This window comes from Nicrophorus vespilloides, unplaced genomic scaffold, assembly GCF_001412225.1.
Source record: "Nicrophorus vespilloides isolate i.1.1-1 unplaced genomic scaffold, Nicve_v1.0, whole genome shotgun sequence".
NCBI lineage: Eukaryota > Metazoa > Arthropoda > Insecta > Coleoptera > Silphidae > Nicrophorus > Nicrophorus vespilloides.
This window is the reverse complement of record NW_017100099.1, coordinates 333,585-349,705: the sequence shown is the minus strand read 5'-3', so window position 1 is coordinate 349,705 and position 16,121 is coordinate 333,585. Positions and strand designations below refer to the sequence as shown.

General features: G+C 30.2%; 1 protein-coding gene across 13 annotated transcripts in view; it reads right to left on the bottom strand.

Annotated features, from left to right (window-relative positions):
- Nucleotides 1-16,121, bottom strand: part of LOC108567920 (sodium/potassium-transporting ATPase subunit alpha) — a 63,537-nt gene that overhangs the window by 14,297 nt on the left and 33,119 nt on the right. For 2 of the 13 annotated variants that reach the window (XM_017928711.1, XM_017928715.1), the window contains exon 1: nt 4,448-4,559. The exons of 9 other annotated variants lie outside the window; for them this stretch is intronic. In XM_017928711.1, the coding sequence (XP_017784200.1) occupies nt 4,448-4,456 (9 nt within the window). In that variant the 5' untranslated portion in view covers nt 4,457-4,559. Of the gene's footprint in view, nt 1-4,447; nt 4,560-10,291; nt 10,316-16,121 lie in introns of those variants that run through there. 2 more of the 13 variants (XM_017928718.1, XM_017928717.1) reach the window with 2 other exon arrangements.

Here is a 16,121-nt window from a genome sequence, read left to right as displayed (position 1 = left end):
ACGTGTAGATTAGTCATGGACCCAATTCTATTTGGCAATTTAATGTACTGGTATGAGAGTGAAGAAGAGACATTCAAAAGTAATTGGCGAATGAGATTATTTTTTCTTTAAATACGTTTTCAGTTGCGGCTAAGTCTAAATTAAACATTGCCATGAAAACAACGTTTGCGAGTGGATTAAATCGTGTTTGGGCTCTAACCTTGATCCGACACGAAACAGCTGTTTATGTCTAGGTTATATTTAATCTTACTTATATACAGGGAGTATACACTAAAAAATGCTATAAGAAAATTAAAAATTGTTGTGTTTTCTTTACATTTATTCAAATCTAACAAGAATTGTTATTGAAAAAAATAACCTTAAGAAATTCCACTATCTTGTTTTTTGTTTGTTATTTTATACATTTGCATTTGGAAACTGTGTAAATTCCGATTCTGATTACTGCAGTTACGTTGATTTCCGAGAACTTCGATCAACGATGAAGCAAAAAAAACCCAAGTCTCAATAATGTATTCATTTTCACTATTTGTAAATAAAACTTTAATTCTCAGTACGATGTATTAATTTACTATAAAAACAAAATTAAAAAAAAGTAATTTTGCTAGATGAAACTATTGTGTAATTAAATCTTCTCATTAACCTACATAAGTACTTGAAATACTTATAATAATTTGCATTTTAAATTACATTAGTATAGTGATAATCACTCAACGAGAGAAATGGATTGTAATATTTATTTACGAGATCGATGCAGTCAAAATATTTATTTTCACATTGGCAACGGCGAATTGTTTGTTAGGTTACGTGTAACCAATTAGCGTTCAATTTAAGCCAAACTATGTGATCTGGTTCTATCCGGTTCATCTGATTTACACAGACTGTTTGGCATCTAGAATCAATGCATTTAGTTTTGTACGTTATTTGAAACTGTTTTAAACTTTGATCAAAATATAAGCAAGTTAACATTATTTTCTTATACTTTTAAAGTGTATATTAAAGATAATTAACACATTTTTACAATATATTGCATATAACATTATTAAGTAATGTAAGGATGATAATGTAATGTATTAATTATGAAGAAAGAAACTTTAAAATGATCCATTTACAAAGTATTTAATTTAAATAAGCGACGAGCAATTACAGTGAACGCAATATTCATAAACTAAGCTGTTTAAATTACAATGACTTTAACGAAAGTGATTAGTGATTCTCTCCTTCGCAGGTCATTTAATTTTTAGTGCTCAGTTATTTTCTCATCCGATCTTTTATAGTTAAGCAAAGAAACAGTGTGGAGGTAAGCGAGAGAGAGATAATAATCAGGTAAACGGTTCTACAGAATATGAAATGAGAGGTGAGTAAAACTGGTGCCAGCTAGTTTCTACCGATTCGTTGTTTACCTGCTTTTTTTCTATATACAAGTTCACTCTCGAAACGAGAAGCTGCATGATCTGTTTGTTCAATGGCGTTGATTAGGTAATAGTTCTGTTTACGTTCACTGTGTTTCCTCAATTCAACAAACAAACGAAATACCATACTGGATTTCACTCTTTCGAAGCAATTAAACGGCGTCTAACTAATATGATGAAGATTACTACAAGCAATAAGAAGAATAGGGTTCACAACTTTCTCTTAGTTACTAGGTTCTTTAGCTTAAGCCGAACGTTTTTGGACTGTAAACGAATCATTTATAATATATTTCTTTTTAACTATTTCTTTTATATTAATTGCAATTGAATTTCTTTTTATACGACTATTTCAAGGTAGACCTATGTATATTTTTTTGTAAATGAAATTAATATAATAATTTTATGCATCATTTAATTAAAAAAAAAAAATTCTTATGGAAGTAAATAAAAAAAAACAACAAGGCGGATTAAATTATCAAAGGAGAATAATATAAATAAAAACATAAACAAAACATGATTGACACACATATTTTTTTTGGTTTTGTGGCCTTGTTCGTTTAGCTACAAGCTTGTTCTTTGGATTGGAACATATTGAAATATTGACCGATGCAAAAAAAAACTCAATGCCAACGCTTATTTCGAAGACATTAAGAAAAATAAGTTGATATCGTATCTACTCTTTTGTATCCATAAAAATGTTGATGAACTTTTATCTTCAGATTTTATGCATCTGCATGTACATACAAGCATGGTTTTATCTATCATTGACTTGGGCGTTGTCTAGAGTCTAGACATTAAACGAAAGTTAATTAAAAAGTGAAGCATGCATTTTCACCGTTAATTACATACGAACGACGACGGAAAAGGAATTTGCACTTCGAACAAACGCACTTATGAATTACGCAATATTAATGGGGTTTTTATTGAAGCAATTGCGTTAGCGTTAAGTTGTAAATCCATAAATCGATTAACAATTTACTTTATAAAATTTATATATTTATTAAAGTGCAAATAGACTTGAGATTAGTATTTTATTAGTTTTCACATTCAATGACTTATTTTAATATATTATATTGACTTAATATAAAACTCATTTGACAATATTTGGATTAATCTAGATAGTTTAAAGAGTTAAATAGAAATAATTGGAGTCGTAAATGAATCATTGTTTTCTTCATATATATATTTAATAATTATATATTAATTGGTAAATAAGATATTATTAGAAATTACGTTAAAAGTTGACTATATATAATTTAAAGCTATTGACCGATGTTGGTCCATAAAGGTATCAATGCACGTTAATCTCAGTAAACTATAAAATAATGACTATAAAATTGTGTAAAGAATTCGCTTCAAAATAGGGAGGTTAAGTCTAGTACTTCTATTTAAAATGTAATTTTTAAATTCCAATTTAAATATGTTGTGATTATCTGTAGAACTCTCAGTTAAATTATCGTGTATTTCGTGTAGTTTCTACATACTTACAATTATTAATTGCAATGGAGAAATCAGTCCCGGGAAAATCGTCGGTCATCTCGTAAGCAATGAAAGGCCACGTAAGCAGAGTAAAGCTATTAATCTCGAAATAAATAGTTTATCGCAAAGAATAATAAAATTCGAACGCAATAATAAAAACGTTAACCGAGCAGAGTTGAATAAGATTTTGAAAAATTACAAAGATCCATAAGGCGACGCATGCGCCTCGTCGTATAATGGTAAAAAGTAAAATGGGCGGAAAAGAAGGATCCGCGATATTGATCGATTGATCCGCCAACAAATTCAGAAAGAAATATCATAGATATATGAGTTTATAGTTAACGAATTTTAAAAGATTTTGAAATGCCATTGATCTAACATGTTTTAAGGAAAATATAATTTAAATATAGCGCTTATCTAAATTGCTTGTCAAATATTGAAATTAATTGGTCGGGAGATAAATTTGCGAGTCGAGTGGAAGGTCTGGAGGAAAGAGCATAATTTAATAATTGGAAAAATCGATCGAGCCACACCTGCCGAAATCGAGCTCTACGATTTTAACCGGTTAATTGAAATATCGGTTAATTTTCCCAAACAATCGATTTCGAACCTGAATACAAAAAAAATATAACGGAAGAGATCCTCCCTCCTTCTGGGCCGACCATCCAATCAATAAAACGTAAGCAAACAATCATCATGCGCATGATTGCATACATACATATAACATTTTGTTGAAATCAATCGCGTTTCCTTCAGGAATAATATATATAGTAAGATTAGTCGAGTAAATTGAGAATAAGAAATTGGAACTGATCATTAACAAAAATAAAAGATTACTTATTGCTCTTTAAAAAATATATATCAATAAGAATGAAGTTATAACGTACGCGTATTGCGAAACTTCATAATAATAATAGTAATTAGCATGCAGTAATTGCAGAAAACGCTTGACCCAGATTTGAGTATCATATATATATTTCTTTACTATAATTGTAAATTTATTATAATCGAGGGATCGTTTTCCGGTTGGGCTGTGGTTCGTTAGTTCCTTGATGGGTAATACCGAGTTACGCGAAAACTGGGCGGGGGGAAAATTTGAATATTAAGGGCTGGAACGTTACGTAAGCTGCGTATCGATTCAGCGTTCGTAACGGAATTTTGGCAAAGGCGTTTCTTTGCAGTTTCCTTCTTGTATTGAGTAATTTTCACACACTGTAAATGGTACATATATAGATACAGATACAAATATCAAATGCTAAGATAAAATGTAACAAGGTATAAGTTCAAACCATGGATGAATCGAGTTATTGCTTCTTCTTGGAGATGCTGGATTCTTTTTCGCTTATTGCAATCACTAACACTGTGTAATATAATAATATACTTCAATGCTTGATCAATTATTTTTTTTTTTTGACTTCTTCACTTGATTCATGCACTGGAGTGGAATATTTCTTAAATTCGGTTTAATATATCGTGTGGTATTTGGTAAAAGAGCGTTGAGGAATTTTGATGTTGGTTTGCTTGTATTATATGAGTTTTGGTTTGAAAGATGCACATACCTCCCCCATAGCGACACACAGTAGTTATTCCAGGGGATGTGTTAAATGCAGAACTTCATGGGACGGGCAACCACAGCACTAGGACACGGGCGCGGACCCACTGCTAGACTCTCTGCGATGCGCTGTCGCGAACTGTATTGAGCTCTGACGTCACACTGCGGACCGACGCCGACTCGTGGAGGGGGATCGGGGGCAGCGCCGTCGCCGCCGCCTCTACGCTTTTCCCCTCCACGGATCCCCTCCTTTTGCCTCCCCACCATCGAAACCGTGCACGAAACACCCGAAGCGAAGGAGAGAAAAAAACCTCACACCAAACCCTATCCCCACCATCCGCCGCCACCTCACATCTACCCGACCCCAACTGCCCCAAAAAAAATATTAACAAAAATTTCAACTATTACATTAACAATTTTTTCTGATTGCTGCATTTTTCGCATAATTTAATATTGTTACTAACGTTTCTGAATTTTCGATTAAATCCCGTGTTCCCTAGGGGACGGTAGGTGGGGGGCCTGACGGGCGTCGACTCCGCCCCGAGCGTTCCGGCGCTCACAGACGTCATAGATGACGTAACATCGAGAGATGTTTGTCGTAAAATTTTCATGGCGAACGAATCAATTCGGAAGTCGAATTGAAGAACAAATATCTACAATTGCATTTTTCACTTTCCTACACTATACCAAAATTGTCCGGAAAGTTCATGACGATTTTCGCGATGTCTAAATATATTAGAATTGTGAAAAACAATGAATTTGTTCTAAAAAGGTAGATTTCAACCATATTGAGAACTAAGTTTGATTCGGATGATATTAAACTGACACATTTACCCTTAGACTTTGATATTTTTCTATTAGTTTAAAGCCAAAAATGTCACTAAAGCAATAACTAAGATATATTCTGCTAGCGGAAAAGTTACTTCAGCTAAATGAAGTTTAGGAACATAATTCTTTCAGCTAGTAATAATGATCAAATGAAGACATTGATTAACCCGCACTACAAGACACGTGAATGAACAGAGATATTAAGAATATCAAAAACAACTATCGACGTACATTTTTGATGCTTGCCTACATAAACCGTTTAGATATATAAATTTTTGCACGATTTAACCGACAAAAATAACGACAATATCAGCCCTTATATTTATTTTACAACTCCACAAAAATTGTTGGAGTTGGACAGAGTTGTCCACCCGTAGTATTCACCAGATAATCTGCAAAATTCCATTAACTGCAACAATGATTAATTTTTAGTCAACATAAAAAACACTTGTTTTTTGACGAAGAACCTAATAAATTCTGGGAGGATGTAATGTTTAAGTTGCGTTATAGATGAAGGAACAAACTTTCCGGACAACTCAATACATTAGTCTTTAAGAAAACTAGTTCATAACTTTATATTTTTCAAAATTTAATTTTCAGAAAATTTATTTGTTATTATTTTACAATTATTTTTTTTTTAATTTTGCCTTTTCCAATAACAATTGCATAACGGTTGCATTTTTATTAATTTTCACTGAAATTTTATTTTGTAATCGTTGCAATAAATATTATAATTAATTAGTTAGTCTGAAGCCAATTACTTATACTATAAATAAACGCTGAAGCCTCGAAGCATCAGACTATATATTAAAGCCCTTAAGGTTACAATTTTGAACGTTATTAGATTTACGCTTTAAATTGCATTACAAAATACTTCGCTTCATTTTAATCATATAACATCAATTTATTTATAAGTAACTTCAAACATTTAATTCACAAAATATCCATGTTCAATATTCATAAACTTAATTTTCGTTAATTACTGTGAAAAAATTACTTTTTGAAAATATTCATTTCCTATGGTCAATAATTACTGAAAATTTATTAATTATTGTAATAAATACTATTATTTAATTAGTCTTCAGGCAATTACTTATAATATAATCACTTGAGCTCTTGAAGCATCGGATTTTGTTAGGTAACAATTTCAAACGCCATTAGATTTCTACGTTATAATTATACAAAACTCAATTAAATTCTCACTAATTTAACAATTTAAACAACATTAAATGTTGCACTTAAGATAGCATCACAAAATATGTTACTTCATTATAATGATTATAATACGGATTTATCACTAACGTAACAATTCAAAACAACATTAAATTCGCAAATAAAACCGCATCACAAAATACGTTACTTTATAATGGTTATGTAATAACAATTTATTTATCAATGAAAAGTCACTCTAGTTTAAAACCGCATATCGAAATACGTTATGTTATTACAATGATAACCCATTTTTATATCAATTAATTAAGAAATAAAATGTTCTGTTCAATAATTAAGATATAAAACGTATTTTCTATAAACTAAAATAATATTGCTAGGAATTAATATCTTATATTACTGTTTCTCTATATAAGTTTATGCATATGCAAAAATAAAGAATCATATTGAATTCATTGAAAATAATAGAAGAAACTTGAAATTTTTTTTATAAACATGTTTGGTAAATTATTTTGTTTCACATCCTTCGATTGAAAACATCTTGTATTTCTCATTTTTAAAATTTTAAGTCAGTTTATGCAGATTAGTAATTAAATCATAAAAAGTATGCAAATACTTGAAAAAAAAACAAATATTTTAGTTATAAATCTACTTGACAATAATTCGCTGAAACGGATTTCCCTTTAAGCTTCGATTAACACCTACATTGTACATTATTGAAATTACCAACAGAAAGTTTCTTAGAATTATCAACCACAAGATAATGGAATAATAAAAAAAAAACTGTAAAAAATAATAAAAAAAGAACCTTTAATAACTTTTTGTTAATTAATAAATATTATAAATAATAATGTTAAATCACAAGTAGTCATTACAAGTAACTACCTTGATTTATGTCGTAAATAATCATAAAATACAGTAGAATTGTTATTATTTCTTATGTAATTCAATTTATTTCCATAAGTAAAAGTAATATCTGATTACTACAATTGATGAACACAAATCATCATTAAAAACAATATTTTTTTGTAAAAACACAATTGAATTGAATATTGTAATTAGTGTAAAATTAATATTAATGTAATTTAAATTTATTATTAGCAAGAAAAGAGTTAATGATAGTTTAATACACATAATAGGAAAATGTTTTAGAGGAGCTTCAAAGGACTTTCAACTGTGATTAGCATACCACTCGAATGAATAAAGAGCGGAGTTTGTCAAAGAATTAAAAGATGTTTTTAAGTAGTAAAATATTCTATACAAAACACTTTAAATAATTATAGTTAATAACTTAATTAATAGTTTTCTAAAATTGTATCATTAAAGTATATTGAATATATTATATAACCTGATAAGCAGATAACACGCAATTTATAGCTGACTTCACCATATTCATATTAATGAATGATCATTAATGCAATCTGCAATTGCGAGTTTAACACTCATCAACTTAATCAGTGCTTCATTTACGCTTCATTAATATATTTATACTGCAACGCTCAATAGAATTATATGACTTAGAAAACTGCACTCGATCAACTAAACGAATTCGATTTAATTATTTACATCATAAACAAATACATCAATTAATTTATTTGAAGATCAAATATTTGCGGAACGAAACATCATCATTTCAAGCAATAATCAGGAGCATCTAAATATAAAATTGTTAATGTACTCATGAATATCATTATTTACATCTAAAAAAAATTGTGAAAAAAAACTCAAGATTTTGTAAATAATGATTTTTTTTTCTTTGAACTTCAAATATTTGCAGAACGTAACATCATCATTTCAAGCAATGATTCGGAGTGTCAACCAGTGAACAAATGGGACACAATAGTGTCATGATTATAAATCAAATTAGATTGTTAATGTACGTAGATACGAATTAGTGTTAATGCACACAAAGCGGTGATAATTGTGAAAAGCCGTACCAAACCACACAAAAACAAGAAAATTAACGTTCGAACCGTACTGAATACACAGGTTTTGCAAATTATTATTTTGTGCAAGAACGTTACGTAACACAGCTTATTTCTCACACAATTTTTTTTTATATATATATATATATATGAATTATTTTTTTAGATCTAATATTGGATTACGTAACAATATTAAATGTTCCACTTTTTGGAAAACAAACAAATTTGATCTTTGACTATAAACATTATTTCGCGTGATATATCTAAACTATTGGTAATTTTGTATTGGAAAAACCAATAACTTTGATATTTTGGTGCAAATGTTAAAAATTGAAATTGGTGTTTCCAAATAATGTACATATATAAAGAAATTAATTTTGTCTGCTATATAATGAGTGATTCCAGGAATTACTTTTTAGTCTAATAACCGGTTATACAGTGTTTTTATACTGTCAATCTTGTGTTGAACTAAGAATTGTTGTGTAATTCAGGACGTCATAGGGAAATATTGAGCTTAGAGCGTGAGAGAAAGAGTGGACTCGGAAAGAGTATCGAGGGTGAAATTTGCATAAACCAGTACATTTGCATACCCGAAAGGTTTGAATCTGTTATCTGTGGAGTGCACAAGGATGACTCGAACGCCAATCAAACATAAAACCGAAATGGGATTTCCCTAATTGACTCTACTACTTTCCCAATCGGCGTCTCTGACTACCTGATTTAATTACGTAATTGCCGAAAAACGGTGATCACGAGGTGATCGATCGATGGCATTTCCACTTTCCACCATCATTCTCTCATCACGTCAAGCTCCAGATTAGTGGATGCCTTCACTTCACCTATGAATGGAAGATCCTCACTTATCTCTTCGCATTTTCCCCATATCGTTCCAATAAACGCAAATCAGAGCTCTCGAGTGGACGGATTGCGAGATACGAGCACATTCCCATTCAACCGAAAATTGAACACCGATCCTCAAACATTATCGAACGAAACATCATAGGCATTTTTTTATATTATAAGATCATATCATAAGCAACATCGATAACAGAACTTTATCGATGATGGAGATCGGGAATGTCCGATCGCCTTTTAAAACTAATAGAACTAATGGTTATTTAATTACGAATTGATCAATAGTTAGATAAACTAATTATCGGGAATCAATCAACAGTGCTGCTGCTGGGTTACATGCGACGCTGCTTACATAACACTGGCACATTATATTTATTCTACGGCCAAGCTCCGATGTTAAAATGGAAATTGCGATGGGAATTGCAAGTGCAGTTAAATTTTCGCTCTCGTAATTAAACTTTGAACGTTGCTGAGTGTTAACGAAAATTGCAGAACGTCCGTGTCAGCAGTAAAATGAAATCATTGGTAATTACTCTGCCGTTGAATACAATTCGGGCAACTCGAAATCATTTTAATTGAACGAAAATGATTAATACATCGTAAACACAAATTTACAAAAATAAGTGTTAATTGTGGAATTGTGTTTATTTATATAATTGATTATTTGTAATTTATAAATAAAAGTTACAAGACTCAAATTTGATACAAATAAATTATTCCATCATATTTATATAAAAATTGTTACTTGGTACTTGTTAAATAACTTGTATAAAGACTTACGTATTCATAAAATTATATATTAATTATTACACATTTGTAAACAAGAGTTTCGATCCGTAAATTAAAAAAAATGTTTCTGTAATTATTTATGTAATTTTATGGTAATTAAATTAAAAGTTAATATCTGTTATACTTTTTGTTTTCAATTATTCGATTTCTAAGCTATTTCGTATTACTTCTCAAAAATTATGTTAAAAATAGTGTATGATAATTTGGTTAATATTAATTTATAATTTGTTCAATTTATAAGATATAATATTGTATTTGTTAAGAAGAAGTAAATAAAAACTTACCATTTGCGCAGGTTATTGCTTTCGTTTATAACAAAATTAAAGAATGCACGATAAAATAAATAAATATTTATATAAAAAAAACTTGTATTTGTTGGGACTGTCACACTTAGAATAAAGCAGCGGCAGAATCCAGATTCCGCAAAATAATGTCAAGTATCCTTATCAGATAACATACGGCGATATACAAATTTCGAACACAGAAATATTCGGTTTGTAACAACAATATAAACTGTATCAATTGAAATATCTTCGATTATACGATGATAACGTGGGCGGCACTACCAATGTTGGCGAATGTGTCCACTAGCTTTTCGTATTTGGCAGGAATAATATCGATTGCACAACGCGTGCGTGGATATTATCTAATATCAATACATTTTATTGCAATGAATTACATGCATTTAATGCACGCTATTGACTGTACATTTGCCGAGTTTTGTAATATGTTTGTTTTTTTTTTAAACAAATTTAAATAAAAATTGTATTTGATAACTTATATTATATAAATACAAACAAGAGTGAATCATTAAATTCAAACATGTTCAAAAGTTCAATTAAATAAATATTGAATTATTTAAACTAAAATTATGTTTAAACTAAATGAAACGATTATTTCAAGTAAAAAATTCAAAGAGTTTATTATATATAAATATGCGAAGAATGTTCTGGTTTAAATCATGATAAGTTGAAAGTACTCTTCTGTTTGGATATTTAATATAATACAAGGTTGAAAAAATATAATATTTGAGAGTAAAAAAAATGAGGTATGTGCGGGCGTTCTCAGTAAAGTAAATATTTTCTCACCAATGGAATATCAGGTTATGAAATTGGATTGATTTTCCTTGGTTATTTTCCGCTCTTGCTTTATTATTATTGTATCGAATACCTTGTAACAATTTCCCCACGAGAAAACAAGTAGAAAACAATGTTATTTGCTTATTGCCACAGGAATATAATTTTATATAGATTTTACTGCAGTTCTTGATTACTGTGTATCTATTTATTAGACAACATGTTTAATTCGGTATTCTATAAAATACCTAATTAAATTTAACAATTTTTTTTTTCATTATTTTCTTTTTAATGTTAAACTTATAAGATTTTTCAATTTTATGCAAGAATTGTAATCTTTTATCATATTTACATATGTAGGAGTATACAGTGGAACCTCGTTTAACGAATTTAATCCGTTCCAAAATTTCCGGATTTTTACTCGTATAGTGAAACATATTTAAAAAAATACACATAATATGTATACATAACTTTTAAAAATGATGAAATCCGGGACTTCTCTTGTCATTGTTACTCGTTATGCGAAACGTCGCTCGTTAAGCGAGTCATTTTTCTTACAATTAATTGTGCTCGTTAAGCGAGGTTCCACTGTACTCATCTTTTGTTACAACATTTTTACTTAATATTAAATAATTCTCGAAATATTGTGATTTTTCGACTTATTTTCTAACCAAGCACATCAATTTTATTATCAAATGCCTCGAATAGTCCAGGTAATCGGTTTCACCAACATCCAATGTCATTTGCTTATTGTCACAGGAATATAATTTTATACAGATTTTACTGCAGTTCTTGATTATTTATTGTTATTGATTATTCGGTATTCTATGAAATACCTAATTTAATTTAGCAATTTTTTTTTAATGTTAAACTTATAAGATTTTTCAATTTTTTGTAAGAATTGTAAAACTTTTATTATATTTACATCTGTAGGAGTTTACTCATCTTTTGTTATAACAGTTTTACCTAATATTAGTTAATTCAAACCACGCATACAAATTTTATTGTCAAATACTTCGCATAGTCCTGATAATCGGTTTCACCCACATCCCGGACTGATTGAAATCGAGAAACTATGTATACTATTTTGTTTAGATTTTATTTTGCTTAATTAATTTTGTTTTAAAATTTTCAAACAAGGCTATAATCCGGACTAATCGAAAACTATGTGTAACATTTTTAGGTATTGTCGAATAATACACTTTTCCGCAAACATATAAAGTACGAGTAGAATAAAAAGCAGATTATAGCATACATGTTTATATAAATATAGTAAGGCTACCAATAAAACTGAAGCCGTAGTGTTGCTCTCTTTCATTTTCCTTTCAGTCTACAAATAATCAAATAATCGTTATGCACACATCTCGTATATAAAGCGGATTAATTCCTACATATTTCGTCTAATCTAGGATATATAAACGCGAAACGTTTTCAGTATCGAATTACGTGCACTTTATGCACGTAGATGATTGTTTTCTGTTGATATAATAAAACGGGTCACTCTGTTTATGTATTCTCCGGTGATATGTGACATCATAAAGTACAAATAGATTTCTTTATAGCCCACCCGCATCAAAACATTGCAAATAACAATGCAACTTTCCAAATATAATAAACTCAAAAATAAATAATATACCAGTTCCACTGGTCGAATCTAGTTTTTATTGGGATAATGCCGCATTGCCAACTGGACTTCTACTTGTGTGTAACCATTACCTTGGTGATGTCATAATTATCTAGATGTTTACACATTCGTGCTGAGCGTATTTAAATTTAGTCTTTTCACGAAATATTATTATCCAATTAAAAAGCAACTTAGATCTGTTCCTAGGCGGAAAATATCGGTGTTTCGCTTTCTCGACCGAAAATATGGAAAGAAAAAAAAAACTAATGACCTTGAATCACAATTATTCATTTAAAATGCAATTAGCGAGCGACTCGTAATCTCACCTTGTGTTCGATAAACAATCATCTACATTTCAATTCATTCAAAGCAAAACAGTGTTTACGATTATATTGTGGAATACATTAATATAATAACTTTAATTGTTATAACTGCACTCAACTTCTATTTCTAATTGATTTGGACTTGTGATTAATTGGATATTCAGAGATTGGAAAGTGCGGAAGGACTATAATCAATATTCACTTGAATGTATGCATGTGCAATATTTATTATTATTAAGAAATAAAAGATATTATATGATATTTTACAACTTACAAACTTGGATGGTTGACCTATTTTTTTTTCCAACTCGTGTGTAGTATAGTATAAAAAAGTAATGATAAGTAAGTGAAATATAAATGATGCGGATAGGAGAAGAAATAATGAATAAGTTTAGAAGAATTAACAATGTTTATATTGTTACGTGTAAATTCGTAACGATAAAAAACAAATAATGTAATTTACTCATAAAATATAAACACAATAATTAATTTGTTTATGGCTGATAAAATAATAAAGTCTTTAATCCTAACAAGATTATACAGCAACATTGATATTTTTTTTTGCAAATGACAATGGAGGTTTCTTATCTTAAAGAGTAAATGAATGTCATTCATCAATGAAAGACGATTTCATCAATTTCGAAAAAGAAATAAAAAAGAAAACGAAATGCGGTATCCGGCGACGATCAGTGACATACTTTTATCTAGTTTTAAAAATGTGTTCTTGAAATGCCTGCGTCAATTTGCTGAGGACCTTGTAGGAATATGGGTCAGCTCTCAAGATACAAACAATTCGCGCATATAAATACACCTCGCAAAACCAAAAAAAAAAGAAGAAACGGAGACGTGTCTCGAAAAACCAAAAATCGGCTTGAATTTAATGCCAATAATGACACGTCTTTGTGCTTTAGAAAATAGATAGGCCTGGCTGGGATATAGAGAGAAGGAACAAAGTAAAAACTAACTTTAAGGCTTTGTTTTCGGCGTGCGAGGAGGAAGAGTTTGGAAAAGCTTTTATGTATTCAAGCTTTTAAGCGAAAGTTTCTGACGCCGCTGCAGCCAATAGAATAATTCTATGTGGTTCAGCGGCGACCAATGGGAACGGAACACACGCCGCGTATCTTCTGCTAGTCCCTTCATCACCATCGGCCACTAGTTTTTTTTTTGTTTTATCTAGCGAATCCTATTTGAATTACGCGCCCCATTTCACCGGAACCCTGGTCCGGCACCGAACCAAACGACTTTTTAAATTAAACGGCGCCAAAACGCGATTAGCTAATCTCGACTTAAAATTGTATTTGCCCCTGACAAACAAGCCGAATCCTTTCAATATTTGCATTGACTGCATTATCCTCGTACAAACACGAATTAACCACACTTCATTGGTTCCCTTCGGTGCAAGGCTACGAGTATCGACAAAACTACTTGGATAGTCGAATTAGCTTAAGATCAAGTTGGCACCGTCTTGTCTACTCTTAAGACAAGTATATATAATTAAAATCAACTTGAAATTGTCTTAAGTCCAAGTATTCAAATCGATTCAAGACTCTATAATGCTGATGGCATGGCAGGGTGGGGTGCATTCGTTGGCCGTATCCTGCGGGGTAAAACAGGATCGATTCAACGCGTGTTCAGCGAATTTAGGAGCATCTGGTCAAAATAGCTCTGCAGGAGCACAACTAAAATCCGTTCCACTGAAGTTATGATTTTTTTTTTACAAACAATCTCATTTTAAGTTTAGTAGGGAAGAATTCAAAGTAATGTAATATCACGGCTCGAAACAAATTGCTTCGCAACTCCCGAAGTAATGACTAGCAGAAAATCCAGCTAATAAAATAAATTTTAATAGTTTCTAGTCATCTAAATATACATATATACATATGGATTATATACATACTTGGAAGACTTAAACTTTTTATATTACTTAATATAATTATAAACTGATTATTTACTATACAAATAATCATTAATAATTTATAACAAATGAGAATTTGCTATACAATGATTCCTAAATATTATTTCTACATAACATTAAAAAAAAACTGTATTTAATATACAAGCAACAAAATTAATTGTTAAAAAAATCATTTAAATCGAATGAATTAGAAACTGCTGTTGCTGTACAACGATTCTAACATATTATTTATGCGAATTTTGACGATTTGTATTCAGCATGAGCATAGCAATCGTTTTTATGAATAATCATTTGCATATTACGACCGACGAATGATGAATCCATTACACGGCTTGCTTGTACAGGGTCAACCTTTATTTTTCAGGCGATTCTCCTCTCGCAATCCGAAGAAAATTCTTTTTGGAGAATCTAATTTTGACTTCGTAATGTTTTCAAAACACTGGCGGTATTTTTAAAGCCGCTCCGCCGTTCCGGTAAGTTTATCAAAGAAAAAAAATGCGGAGTTTCGAACGCCGTGTGATATATTAAAATTTTAACGTCAACATCGCTGTTTATTTCAGACACATTTTCATCGGCACAAATTGATCGACGTATTTGCTTCAAAAAAAAAATTAATGCTTGTATTATTTTAAGCATAAATTAAAATCTCACTTAAAGTACATATATTTAACATGTGTTCAATAATACGTACATTATTATCCAGTCCAGTTATATTTATTCTATATTTTAATTCTATTTAATTCAGATTTAGAAGTAGAACTCGTTTTAGAGAAAAATACGGTGTGATTGAAATAAGTATATCTCTTGCTGTTATAGACCAATAGTATGAACATTTAGTACGTTCGTGCGAATAATGAGATGAACTTGAAATTATATGGAAATTTAAAATCTGATTAACGTACACTTATTACGCATACTTCTATTTGCATTATCTACGTTAAATAAGCAATAATTATATTTTTTGTTGTAACAAATAATTTTTCAATTAAATATGTTAAGGCCAATATGTATGCTACACAAGGCTTTAATCAACTGAAAACAAAAATAAATTGATAGTTTAATTAAAATTATGTAATTAGAGCGCGCGTACCGATCAAACAAGGTTTATTTTTGCATTCTGTTGGATCGACAATGTTTGCATTTCAGTGTATATTGACGATTCCCCGTGTTTGCTTT